At 40.7% G+C, this 14,689-nt stretch overlaps 1 protein-coding gene across 2 annotated transcripts in view; it reads right to left on the minus strand.

Moving 5' to 3' along the window:
* The window catches only part of FAM172A (family with sequence similarity 172 member A), a 445,054-nt gene that overhangs the window by 190,627 nt on the left and 239,738 nt on the right, over nucleotides 1–14,689 (minus strand). For both annotated transcript variants that reach the window (XM_038765425.1, XM_038765426.1), the window contains exon 8: nucleotides 5,080–5,199. In XM_038765425.1, the coding sequence (XP_038621353.1) occupies nucleotides 5,080–5,199 (120 nt within the window). The remainder of the gene's footprint in view (nucleotides 1–5,079; nucleotides 5,200–14,689) is intronic.

Here is a 14,689-nt window from a genome sequence, read left to right on the forward strand (position 1 = left end):
TGGGCAAATCACTTCACTTCTCTGGGCCTCAGTTACCTCATCTGGAAAAATGGGGATGAAGACTGTGAGCCCCCGTCGGGACAACCTGATCAATCAATCAATCAATCATATTTATTGAGCGCATACTATGTGCACAGCACTGTACTAAGCGCTTGGGAAGTACAAATTGGCAACATATAGAGACAGTCCCTACCCAACATTGGGCTCACAGTCTAAAAGATCACCTTGTAACCTCCCCAGCACTTAGAACAGTGTTTTGCACATAGTAAGCACTTAATAAATGCCATTATTATTATTATTAAAAACCAGAGCACTCTGGCAAACCGTGACAGCACTGCAGAAAATACGTTTTTTAATGTTTAACAGTGTTAACGCAGAAACGTACTATAAAAAGAACATTCTAACGGGTGGCTTTATTTCACTTCCTAATTCCAATCCTATAGTAATGATTGATATTATGTCTACTTTTCCTTTCCATTCTGAAACTTTGCTAGAACACACGACGGAAGTAGGGCGTGAAACCCTGCTGAACGGCCTCTTGAAGCTTTAGAGAAGCAGCGTGGCTCAGTGGAAAGAGCCTGGGCTTTGGAGTCAGAGGTCATGGGTTCAAATTCCGGCTCTGCCAATTGTCAGCTGTGGGACTTTGGTCACTTCTTGGGGGCCTCAGTTCCCTCATCTGTAAAATGGGGATGAAGACTGTGAGCCCACCATGGGACAACCTGATCACCATGTAACCTCCCCAGCGCTTAGAACAGTGCTTTGCACATAGTAAGCACTTAATAAATACCATTATTATTATTATTATTATTTAGAAATGAGGTAAATACAATATAAAGGCAATGTTAGTCAAATTTAAACCGAGCGTAAAAAAAAAGAAAAAATGAAATCTACTTTCTAGTATAGTATTTGGCTCTTCCAAATACGAAGGAAAAACAGACTTTCGCTACTCCAAAACGGGTTACGGAAGTAGTAATTAACAGGCCACCAGCATTTAACCCACGGTTACAGAGAACCACTGATGAGTAAAATCCCAGTAAATTTCCAGTTCGTTTAAGGCTTTCTGATAGATTTGTTACGATTGTGGATAACTACCGAATACATTTCTTCAGTGTAAATGTAATTGATAAAGCTATTTCAAAATAATGCAGATTCTCCATTCTTAACCCTATATTCATACATGCATTCGCTCTCCCTTCATTTTACTCAAAACTTTCTAGCCCCATTCTAGAACTAAAATCTCATTTAAGGCTGATCAAACAGCAGTTTCAAGACCAGCCCTCTCAACACTATCTTTCCAAGTCAAGTTTCGACGCGAATCATAAAAACATAAAAAATGACTAGTTGAAATACTGTGGCTTTATAGCCTCCTCCATATAACTTTGAAATGACTGATTCAGACTAAACCAAGGTGAAACTGTTGAGGAAGTGGTCCTGTATCTTGAGGAGGAGGGGAACTTTGGGATGCCTGGAGGCCAGGGAACAACACAGCCTGGAACAATGGCCCTGAAAAAAGAGTTCTCTTCACTCCCCGGTTCACACGCAAGTGAGGTGCCAATCAAGTGCTGACAAGCATGGAGAAACCCAAATCAAAAGTGGGCAGAGATACACTTTCAAAAGGGGCAGTTTTCACACATTTTAAAGTGAATTGGGGTCATTTGTGTGTGAACACCCCGTGAGTTACCCGCAAAAGGAGATGCAACTCATCAGGAAACACTAATTTGCTGTCATGTGAACAGGCCCTTAAGGTTAAAAACTGAATCAGATATATTTAACAATGAGTATCTGAAGATCCTTCACTGGGGTAAAGAAGGAATTTATATGCAAACGAGATCACTGACCAAGACCTCAGAAGAGGGAAGGTGTGTGGAGGTTGGTAAAACCCACCCCAATGCACAACAGTTGATAATTGAGATTTCAACAGAATGAGGGACTACTTAAACCACTAATATATAGAAAGCAGAGTTTCACAGAACCTCTGCCATAAAATTCGGAAACTAATCTGAAGATACGGGACGAGAAATCTCACCCACGGGATTTCTTTATTTTGGTGGCCATTAATTTTTTCCAAGTCAGAAAGACATTGCACTGCGGAAGGCAACGGTTAAAAAAGAAAAACCTAGTACAGAGATAGCCTAAATTCCCGGCTTCCCATATAATAGTTTTCAAATGACTGAAGTAGTTTTCTAAAAATAGCACTATAAATGGGCATCATTGAGAACTCCGAGGAGGCTCACAACTGAAATACAAAGTAAAGTTTACAATTACGATTGATACTTTCAGTGTTTATTTATCCTTCTGACTTATTTAGATTCTCTCCTGTGTCATCCCTGGAACACTGAATGTACTGAGGATCTGAAATTTGTGTAGCTGCCATCTGATGAGAATAAAAATTTGAATGGCATACTTCCTAACTCATTTTTTTATCACAGTAAACTGTATAAAGTTTTATGAGCTCGGAGCTGAACAAGTTCCATGGTTTAGCATCACAGACAGAATGAGGCCTCTGAAAACAAATCCCTAACTACAATATAGGCTGTCTAAAGGGAATTCAAAGATAGGGACAGTCAAAAATCATAGGATTTGTTCAGGAATCATATTTTCAGCAGCAATTAGCAAATGTTCTGTGGCTTACAATTATAGTTTGTTTATTTTAAAAAATAATTTATCTCTGGATATTTAACTCCCCATTTCATTTAAAGCTAAAATTATACTCCATTTTAATGAGTATGATATAAGAAACATTCTACCAGTAAGTCTTTTTTCTGTACTAGGTATTGATATTCTTAGCATATACTGTCAATTTATCATGCTTACATGTGTATGTACATGTAATTGGAATAGCTATGTCGTAAACCATTTAGGTCAATTATTCCAAGGCACTTAAAAACTTAATGTACGCCTGAAAATTAATGACTTTTTAACCAAAAGCTAAAGCACTGATCAAGTTTTCTATTTAAACTACAATGTGGAAAATTAATTTTAGGAAAGTCTTCCCTTAAGAAAAAAAGTATAAATTAAACTCACTAAAGGAACTGCGGATCACTGTGATCACGTGCTAAAACTCTTCTTAAAGAACCAATATTTACATACTTTTGTGTCTGTATAAAGAAGGTTGGAGAACTTTTTGATTACCAGTGGCTGTTTAGAAGCATACTGTCATGAATACTTTTCTGTGTCTTCTGCCCACCCATGCCCCCCTCCCCTTCACATCAACATTGATTAAGAAGGGAATGAGAAAACAGCATTTTCAAAACCAGGAAAAGGACTGGAAAACCATCAAGGTGGAGTAACATTTGTCATTACTCACAGCAGTACCGATTCCCTTCTAGAACTCAGTAAGTACCAGAATTCGCTCTCAGAAGTTGTTCACGAAAAATCTGCTTTCATGTAACCCAGATGTGAAATTGGGGGATAATCCCCATTAACGCTTTAAACAATAAACAAGTCATTTTACATTAAATATACTTCTCAGATCTAGTTTTGCATGACAGATATGTGACGTGCCAGTGGTTATATTATATTATTTCGCCCATGCATGTACCTCCTGCCGAGACAGCAGACTACAGAAGTTGACCCTAACTGAGACCATCTTGTCTTTTTGACAAAGCTCCTTTTAAACTTCTTACTTACTGGTTACTTCCTGTGATGGAGAAAAACTTTAGCTCAGCTTGGGATAATTTCACAGGCCCTGAGCACCCTGACCCTAATAGCCTCAAGGTCAGAAGTCAAGTCTTGTTCTGAAACATCTGTGTGCTTTATATTAAAGAAGAACAAAAGTGCAGAAACATCCACCCGTGTGACGGCAGAGACAGGCCAAACAGGAATGACACACTGGTCATCTGTTATCCGTGCCATTTCGAGGCCCTTTTTGAATTGTCCGCACTTAAAATTCCATATTTATGGCATACCAGAATTCTGACTATTAATAAAAAGGATTTCCTATTCCCTCTCCTTTCTTTTAAAATTCAAAAATATACATGCAAATTTCACAGATGGTTCTAGTAGTGATTTTTACTTTTCTGTTGTTATCGAGGCTTTGAAAGTTACAAGGAGCTTAAATCATTTAACGCTCTAAATACTTGCAGTTCCAGTTTACGTAATGAAAGAAAGAAAATATGCAGGGCTCAGAAGTAGGGCGGGAGTCACATGAATTAATTTAAAATAAGAACACAAATTTTAGTGAAGACAGTTTATAACAGCTGAAAAAGGGGGCCTAGGGTATACACTGGCTAGTCATATTGGAAGGATTTAGAACAACAAAAATGTAATTTGGGGAAATGAATTGCACAGCTCATATGCTGGCCTGACAGTGAGACATTTGTGGAACCAAATAAACTAAACCTTCTCAGGTGTCACACTTTCACATCTGAGGCATATTTAAGTATTAAGGCCTGAGGGAGGGTAACAAAAGAAATAGAAATGTCCTCAATTTCCGTGACAAGGAAAACCCCCTTAAACTACAAAACCTTGAGCTCAATACCCACATCTCTACAGGTGCGTGTTTTAAAAGTCCAGAAATAACCATATCAATTGTAACTGGCTCTCACAATGCATTGTGAATTTAAAAAATTAAATAAAGTCAACAAACTTATCTTGTGGCAGCGACACCCACCTAAGATTAGGTTTCCTGCACAGACAGGCCCTACACTAACATTTCAAAGTCCGTCCTTTTTACCGAGTTACCAAAATCACATTAATCTTCCATGTTGAAATGTGAATGATTATTTCTAACTTCAAGGTCTAGAAAACCAGGTGAAATTTAAATGATTATTAACATGATATCAATTTACGAAGACCACAGGGCCTTTGGACATTTTAATTGATATACTATTTCAATGTAAAATGGTGAAATATATCAAAACAGAGGGAACAGAAGAATTTTGGTACATATTTTAGGAGGCTTAGGTATTTCTTTAAAGAGTGCCTGCTTTAATTGTTACATCCCTAAAATCGCCACTTCTTTCAAAAATGATTTTGTATTTTTTCAAATCTACTATAAAATAATTTGAAAAAATGTATTATTAAAAGTAGAAAATTACCTGAAGAACCATAAGATATGAAAGGTGAGTATACACTTACCAGCTCAACGAAAGCAAGACCCCCATAGCTGTGAGCAACAAAAAATATGTTTTCAGCCGCTGACTGGCTTATGAAGTGGTCCCATACATAGATTGCATGTTCTTCGGGAGAGCCGTTGTCCTTCAAAGAGAATATATCTATCGTTAGTTAACTTTCCAGTGGGGATTATTTTGGATAGCTTCTCCTAAACAGCAAGATATTTTTAAATCCACTTTTCAGAATTTGTTTTGTTTATTCTTGAACTATCAAAAATGAGGATAGGAAAAATAAGCACTAGAAACTTAATTCGGGAAAAAGCATTAAATAATTCTTGATGTTTCTTAACAGAATATTAAAAAACTTTAGTTGCCCAAAGGTACTTCGTTAATCAACTGATGGTACTTATTGAGTACTTACTGTGAGCAGAGCACTGTGCACAGCATTTGGGAGAGTACAATACAATTGAGTTGGTAGACACCATGCCTGCCCACAAGGAACTTCAGTTTGGTAACAGATCTTTTTTCAAAGAATGTGAGGAAATATAGGTTGAGACAACCTGAACTGAGAGATTGTTGGTATTTTTCAAATGCTATACGGAGTCCAGTGTACAAAATGATCTCCTTTAACTTTCCGGTATTCAGAGCCAGAGACTTTTTGGACTCCTGATTTGTCTGTCTCCAACCTCTCCCCACTTGATTCCATTTTCTGGGGTCTGTCTCTCTATTCCTCAAAGACCTCCAATGTCTGCCCATTTCCCTTTACCTCAAACAAAAACTCCACACCGTTGGCTTCTTTCTCATCTGCCCCCAGGACGCCTTCCCAGACTGAGCCCCTTCCTTCCTCTCCCCCTCGTCCCCCTCTCCATCCCCCCTATCTTACCTCCTTCCCTTCCCCACAGCACCTGTATATATGTATATATGTTTGTACATATTTATTACTCTATTTATTTTACTTGTACATATCTATTCTATTTATTTTATTTTGTTAGTATGTTTGGTTTCGTTCTCTGTCTCCCCCTTTTAGACTGTGAGCCCACTGCTGGGCAGGGACTGTCTCTATATGTTGCCAACTTGTACTTCCCAAGCGCTTAGTACAGTGCTCTGCACAAAGTAAGCACTCAATAAATACGATTGATTGATTGATTGATTGATCTGCTACTCTTAGTTTTACACTCTTGACTCCCCCCAAGCTCAACTCCTAACAGAACCCTGCTTTCAACTTTATCCACATGTTTCCTGGACCTGATGATATCAATAAATACCATTACTACTACTACTACGACAATGTCCGTGATGAGTAAGAGGTTTTAGAAATTAACTTCTACATAAATGTCTAGCGAGAAGCAGCGTGGCTCAGTGGAAAGAGCCCGGGCTTTGGAGTCAGAGGTCATGGGTTCGAATCCCGGCTCCGCCACTCGTCAGCTGTGTGACTTTGGGCAAGTCACCTAACTTCTCTGTGCCTCAGTTATCTCATCTGTACAATGGGGATTAAGACTGTGAGCCCCCCGGGGGACAACCTTGTAACCTCCCCAGGGCTTAGAACAGTGCTTTGCACATAGTAAGTGCTTAATAAATGCTATTATTATTATTATTATTATTATTATTAGCCTCATAGCATGCCAAGGCATAACAAGAGACAAATTTTCTTCTATCAACGCTACAGTAGAAATGGTATATTCAAGTCAAAATCCACAATAAGAGGAAAAAAAAATTCACATTTCAAAAAAGGTACCAATTCAATAAAAACAAAATTACCTTGTTACTAAATCCTTCTGATTTGGTACACCCTTATACACAAAATGAAAAGCCTGATAAATAACATTTAAAATCGTTAAATAAACATCCTACAGACTTAAAGATGGGGCAAGGAATGGTTCTAGAGACAGGTGGAAAAAACGATTTTGGCATTGGTACTAAGGAAGGGGCAATGAGTCTGGAACATGGAACAATGATTCAGGTGAGAGAAATTTAGGTGTGAATAAAATTAGAGGCTGAAGGGATGGAGAGGAAGAGGGAGTTTGGGAGACGCTGACAAGAATTTGTTAAACTGACAGGATTTGTCAACAAATTAACGGCAGGAGCAAGCAGGTTGCAGTTTACTTAAAAGTTTCAGGCTTGAGTAACTACTGCTATGATGGCACTGTTTCCTGGAACTATGCTGGAGAATACCTCATTGTCAGATGTATAATCCGGAACTTTTAACATCATTCACCTCATCTCCCCAAACGTGGGGAAACCTGTTTCAATTGCAGCCTTTTCCAGACTAGTCATTAGATTTCCAAATAAATTAGAAAAACACACGATTTTTTTTCCCAACAATGTATTCAGCTTAGTCAAAACTTTAATATATCCCACAAATCCAGGTATAATTTGATTATTTAGTATGTTATTTTGCAAAATCCTCATCAAAGCTTTTCTCCCACTCTGAACAGCTGAAAATGGCCAGGCTCAGATAACATGTAGCGAAGCCGGCCCCAAATGGCACAAGGTAAAAGAGAAAAAAATATCTGAACAACCTGGCTCTGTAAAATCGGGGAAAAGGCTCTCAAAATTCAGATCAATCCTGAGAAATGGCAATTCACCCAGCATTTACTACATACGAATGTCAAGAAAAGGTAGGAAAAAACACAATTCCAGCCTTGCTAGTTGGTACTCCTGCCACAATTCAGCAAAGAAGGGCTGGATAAAATTTGGTTAAACCTAGAAGTTTCTTTCTGCTTCTCTTCTACATTATTTTGGTATTTATTAAGTGCTTAATATGTGCCAGGCACCATTCTAAGCAGTGGGCTACATACAAGGCTTCTAGACTGTGAGCCCGCTGTTGGTTAGGGACCGTCTCCATATGTTGCCAACTTGTATTTCCCAAGAGCTTAGTACAGTGCTCTGCACACAGTAAGTGCTCAATAAATACGATTGAATGAATGAATGAAAGGCAATCTGGTCCCACATGGGGCTCACAGTCAACCCCCGATTTACAGATGAGGTAACTGAGGCACAGAGAAGTTAAGTGACTTGCCCAAGGTCACATAGCAGACAAGTGGTGGAGCCAGAATTAGAATCCAGGTCCTTCTGAATTCCAGGCCCGTGCTCTAGCCATTAGGCCACGCTGCTTCTAACAGACCCAAATGCCCACATCATCATCATCATCAATCGTATTTATTGAGCGCTTACTATGTGCAGAGGACTGTACTAAGCACTCGGGAAGTACAAATTGGCAACATATAGAGACAGTCCCTACCCAACAGTGGGCTCACACATGATTGACAGTTGCTGCTTGAAGCTACTGGTGGTCCAAACTATCACTTCTAGACACCACTGCCAACGTGTTTAAACTCTAGGAACAGGTTGAGCTCCGCTGGGCTGGCAAGGAAAGGAAAAACTTGGAAGATAAAACAGTTAAAAAAAATATTCTTAGTCTGGTGGCTTCTCTGATGTTAGGATTCTTGAGAGGGCTGTGGAAGGGTGACCATCCATCAGTGGCATTTACTGAGTACTTTATGTGCAGAGCACTGTACTAAGCGCTTGGGAGAGTCGAATACTACAGAGTTAGGAGCCACGGTCCCTGCCCACAACGAGCTTACAGTCTCGAGTGGGCTGTGGAAGGGTGAACATGCTGCCGTGGGGCACGCTGTCTGTTTTATCTGTATAGGATAAAACAGGTTAGTCCTTTTAGACTGTGAGCCCACTGTTGGGTAGGGACTGTCTCTATGTATTGCCAATTTCTACTTCCCAAGCGCTTAGTACAGTGCTCTGCACATAGTAAGCGCTCAATAAATACGATTGATTGATTGATTGATTATAGGAGGAAAGAGCCAGGGCCTGGGAAGCAAGAGGCCCAGGTTTTAGTTCCAGCTCTGACACTGGCCTACTGAGTGATTTTGGGAAAATCACTGAACCTCTCTGGGCCTCGGCTTCCTCATCTGCAAAATGGATAAAATAGATTGTGAGCCCACGCGGGACAGTGACACTGTCCAATCTGACAACCTTTTATCCCCACATAATATATGCCAAATGAATGTTGGCACTGTTATTATCCTTATTTTATTTATTTGTTTATCATCATTATTCCTTAATGGTACTTGCTAGGCACTTATTAAACGCCAAGTACTCTTCTGGAGTACATACAACAGAATCAGATTGGACATAGTCCCTGTTCCACATGGGGCTCAAAGTTTAACTAGGAGGGAGGACCCCCGGCCCATGTCCTCCCCCTGGCCTGGAATGCCCTCCCTCCGCACATCCACCAAGCTAGCTCTCTTCCTCCCTTCAAAGTCCTACTGAGAGCTCACCTCCTCCAGGAGGCTTTCCCAGACTGAGCCCCCTTTTTCCTCCCCCCTTCTCCATTCCCCCCCACCCTACCTCCTTCCCCCACCACCGCACCTGTATATATGTTTGTAGAGATTTATTACTTAATTAATTTTACTTGTACATATTTACTATTCATTTTGTTAATGATGTGCATCTAGCTTTACTTCTATTTATTCTGATGACTTGACACCTGTCCACATGTTTTGTTTTGTTGTCTGTCTCCCCCTTCTAGACTGTGAGCCCATTGTTGGGTAGGGACCGTCTCTATACGTTGCCAACTTGTACCTCCCAGGCACTTAGTACAGTGCTGTGCACACAGTAAGTGCTCAATAAGTACAATTGAATGAATGAATGAATGAGGAGGATTTAATCCTCATTTTACAGATATGGTAACTGAGATAGAGATAAGTGACTTGCCCGAGGTCACACAGCAGATAAGTGGTGGTGCTGTCACTGGAACTCAGGTTCTCTGACTCCCAAAACCATGATCTTTCCACTAGGCCATGCTGCTTCTCTCTCTATCATGGACCAAGAACCAGTGTTCAGAAATGCGTCCAAAGTGGTTCTTTCGAAGGACCTTTTCTCTCTTCTAACAGAACCGTGCAGGTGGGATAATTTTGGGGGGGAGGGGGGGTCCTGTACTAGTTAAAGGTACAGATTTTTCTTACCTCCTATGCAGTGCTGCTTCTGAAAGGGATTCTGACACGGACTGGTGAAGAAGAACTGCTCTGGGACTGGTGAAAATGTTGTAATACCACCTCCCTATAGCTTGCTCCAGGCTAGGATGGGGTACCTGCCAGGGAGCAGTGCTACTTTGGATCAGGGGAAGGCTTCCATCTTTGTTCCCCAACATGCATGACTCCATTCAACCTTAACAGTACCGTTTACCCACTATGTGCAGAACACTGTACTAGATGATGGGGCATATACACGAGAAGCAAAAAAAAGTGGTTTTGGCCTAGAGGCCCTTACCATCCAATGGGGAACTGATTCAGAGCTGGAAAAGTGGGCTGGAGCGGTAGCAGAGTTTGGAGACAAGGACTGGATTCATCCCTTTCTAGGGCTCCCACAGCGCCCTGGGGCCTGGGGTTTGCAACAAGATCCGGCCAGTTCTGGCCCCCATTTAGAAATGTTCACTGAATAACAACTGAGGCACCCTGAAACGAACCTCAACCCATTAAAACTCCAGGCACCCGAAGAGCTTACATATTCCTAGGAAATGCTTCTGTTCACACTGCGGAGTTAATACAGTATGAGTTTTCTAAACGGAACTGAGAGGTAACATTTCATACCAGTTTAACACATGCAATCCATAACCTCAATGCCTTGCTGAAGCAGTGAAGAAGATTATAAAGAGAAAACAATTGTGGCCACTGGTAAGAGTTTATTTTCAAGAAAAAAAAAAGGACTGCCGGATGTTTCCAAATGAGATTTGTAATGGAACTATATTTTTTTTAGAGAGAAAGGAGTTTTCAAAAGTAGAACTTTTTGAATATTGGAGGCTGGAGTGGTTGCAGAGTTTGGAGACAAGGACTGGATTCATCTCTTTCTAGGGCTCCCACAGCGCCCTGGGGCCCGGGGTTCACAACAAAATCCAGCCAGTTCTGGCCTCCATTTAGAAATGTTCACTGAATAATGACCGTGGCACCCTGAAACGAGCCTCGACCCTTTAAAACTCCAGGCACCCAAAGAGCTTACATATTCCTAGGAAATGCTTCTGTTCACACTGCGGAGTTAATACAGTATGAGTTTTCTAAACGGAACTGAGAGGTAACATTTCATACCAGTTTAACACATGCAATCCATAACCTTAATGTCTTGCTGAAGCAGTGAAGAAGATTATAAAGAGAAAACAATTGTGGCCACTGGTAAGAGTTTATTTTCAAGAAAAAGAAGGGCTGCCAGATGTTTCCAAATGAGATTTGTAATAGAACTATATTTTTTTTAGAGAGAAGGGAGTTTTCAAAAGAAGAACTTTTTGAATATTGGAGATGCATGGAAATCATTCAAGTGGTGAGGATGGGCACCTGTGAGCCCACTATTGGGTAGGGACTGTCTCTATATGTTGCCAACTTGTACTTCCCAAGCACTTAGTACAGTGCTTTGCACACAGTAAGCGCTCAATAAATACGATGATGATGATGATGATGATGATGATGAAGTAGAATGGAAGGGAAAAGCAAGGGGAGGATGAAAGAGTGTGGGGAGTTCTAGGATTTCTCTTCCTCGGGAGCAAATAAAACTTTTGGACAGCTCCTACCACTAGGATCCAGGATTCCTCATTTAATGATCGCTATTCCCTGCGGGAAGTCTGTATCCTTCAAGTTACCACCCACTTGGAGCCGAAGAAGACAGAAAAAAAAAATGAAAGTGTAGAAACAGGAGGAAATAGAGAAAGAAGAGGAGAGGAAAAAGAAGTGGCAGAGGAAAGAAAAAGGAGGGAACGGGAAAGAAGAAACACACAGAGGAGAAAAGGTCAGTTTAAAATGTGGGCAGAGAGGATTAAGAAAAACACTGCATTTTTATGACTTTACCTCATTCCAACAAATCCATTAACAAGATGTTCTTCTAGTTCTACTTTTAGTAGGATCAGTTAACTAAATACTAAAACAGACTAGCTTTAAATGCCCAAATTATGGGTAGTGATTTGGGGAGACGTAACAATACTGGATATGCTGTGTCTTTTAGGGAGATTTTGAATCTAATTTCAGTTTCAACCAATGATCTGTATTTTAATTTCTCATAAAGAGCAGGATGTGGGAGATGGACAGCCTTTCTACTTCTGCCTGGAACATGAAACAACTGCACTTTCACCTGCCGTCTAAGAGTTCTACCCCAGTATCCACGAGGATATTCTGCAGACTGGCTATTTCCAGTAGAATACTTCAGTCCATAATCGATTTAAATATGAAAGAAGGCATCTTCCACATCCAGCAAACACAGAAACATGTTGTTTTTTTTAACACAGAGAATCTTCTCTAAAGATTCCATTGTAACTTTAATTTACTGCGTGAGGTTTTCATTCTGAGGAACTTTGCCTTGAGGATGGTGAGATTCAAGAAAATTCTCAGTTTTCAAATGTAATCAGTATATTGTACAATAAATGCTATTAAGCAGCTCAGCCAGCTATTAGAGTACACTGATGAACAAGATCTCTTCAATATGCAGTGCGCGAGTCGGCCGCGTTCAAAATACAGGTTGAATTTACTAATGTACTGTTGCCATCATAAATTGTTAAATCCCAAGCAGGAGTGGTACAGGAACCAAAGCCTTATCAACTTTCCCAGATTCTGGCATCTGGGCAATGCAAGGTCTGCATATATGATGGACTACCTGAGCTGATAACACATGGAATAATCTAAACAACATTTGCATATTTGTGTAATTATTTTCTAAGGTTAATTAGCTCCTGCAAAGCAGTTTGCCCTTTGAGACTGCTTACAGTGACAGGTTCACATATTTTCTGTACCAATGCCAAATTTGACAGATTTTCTTCGGCTAACCTGTTGCCGTAAAGTTAGAAAATGACTAGCTCTATAATACTTTTTCTGCCCATTTAAACATTTAATCAATCCGAGAAAAATGGAACAGAAAATAACATCAATTTAAAGTCTATGCGACCGCCTTCTCTTTCCAGGTCCAATTTTACAGCTGAAATTTCAAGACTTGTTTATTTTTTCCCAGCTTGCTCATTTTTCTGTACTTAAAGGCATATTAATGAAATCTAATCTGACATTTCTATGGCTCTTAACTATGAAGCACCTATTTAACTGGGCCACCGACTTTCAATGCTGCCATTATGGAGCTCATTATCCATTTCATTTCCCTGACCTCTCTACTTGGATGAAAATTTCAGGCTCAGAAACCATTACCGCCGGCTTAGGGTGAGACCGATGAGGCTGGAATGTCTAGAATGGGCTTCCTCCCTCCTACTTGCCACACGAAGGAGACACCTCATCTCCCGCAGAAGCAGATGTAGGGAAGAAACTAACCATACAACTTATGGAATGCTAGGAAAGCTTATCCAGGGATCAGCGCGGCTCAGTGGAAAGAGTTTGGAGTCAGGGGTCATGGGTTCCAATTGTCAGCCGTGTGATTTTGGGCAAGTCACTTAACTTCTCTGTGCCTCAGTTACCTCATCTGTAAAATGGGGATTAAGATTGTGAGCCCCCCGTGGGACAACCTGATCTCCTTGTAACCTCCCCAGTGCTTAGAACAGTGCTTTGCATGTAGTAAGTGCTTAATAAATGCCATTATTATTATTATTATTATCAGTATTATTATTATTATTACCTTGCCTGTACTGGTGAAAATGCGAAAAACCACTCCTAGGCCTTGCAAGTCTGCTACTGTGAAAATGCGAAAGACCACTCCTAGGCCTTGAGAGTCCGCTACCCTTTTGATATGATAAGCTTAGTCAATTATTTTATTGATTCTCCTCTACACAGAGCCTTTCCCATTTAGATTGATAATAATCAATCAATCAATCGCATTTATTGAGCGCTTCCTGTGTGCAGAGCACTGTACTAAGCGCTTGGGAAGTACAAGTTGGCAACGTATAGAGACAGTCCCTACCCAACAGTGGGCTCACAGTCTAAAAGGACTGTGATAATAATGGTACTTGTTAAGCACTTACTGTGTGACAAGCATTGTTCTAAGCGCTGGAGTAGATACAAGTTTGCTTTTTTTGACTTACTGTGTGACAAGCATTGTTCTAAGCACTGGAGTAGATACAAGTTTGCTTTTTTTGATGGTATTTGTTACGCTCTTACTATGCGCAAAGCACTGTTCTAAGTTAATCAGGGTGGACATGGTCCCTGTCCCATGTCGGGCTCAGAGTCTTCCTCCCCATTTTACAGTTGAGGCCCACAAGTGGAGGAGCTGGGATTAGAACTCCCTTCCTGCCGACTCTCCGGGCTGTGCTCTACTCACTAAGCCACGCTGCTTCCCAGCCCCTTTTAGGTCAGGCCCCACACTTTCAACATTAACACTGCCTTCTCACCACTGAGAGTGAGCAGAAGGACGGAGACCTCAAGACAGATGAGAAGGAGGGAGTGTTAGACGGTGAGCCCGGGAGGAATAAAGTGTGCGTCCCGGGGCGATAACCGGTGAACGTGCCCACTGGATATAAACCACCACGCTGGGTACCAATTGTGTGCGGAGCACTGAACTGAGTCTTGGAAAACGTCCATCCCCTGCCCAAGAGGAGCCAACAATCTTAAGTGAGACCAACCAGGTATAAGGCATACTGCCTTTTGATTCTTTTTGAACAAAGTGTTCGTGTGGATGATCTTCCCAAATAATAATCATAAGAACAATAGTAA

Source organism: Tachyglossus aculeatus, chromosome 23, assembly GCF_015852505.1.
Source record: "Tachyglossus aculeatus isolate mTacAcu1 chromosome 23, mTacAcu1.pri, whole genome shotgun sequence".
NCBI classification, from domain to species: Eukaryota; Metazoa; Chordata; class Mammalia; order Monotremata; family Tachyglossidae; genus Tachyglossus; species Tachyglossus aculeatus.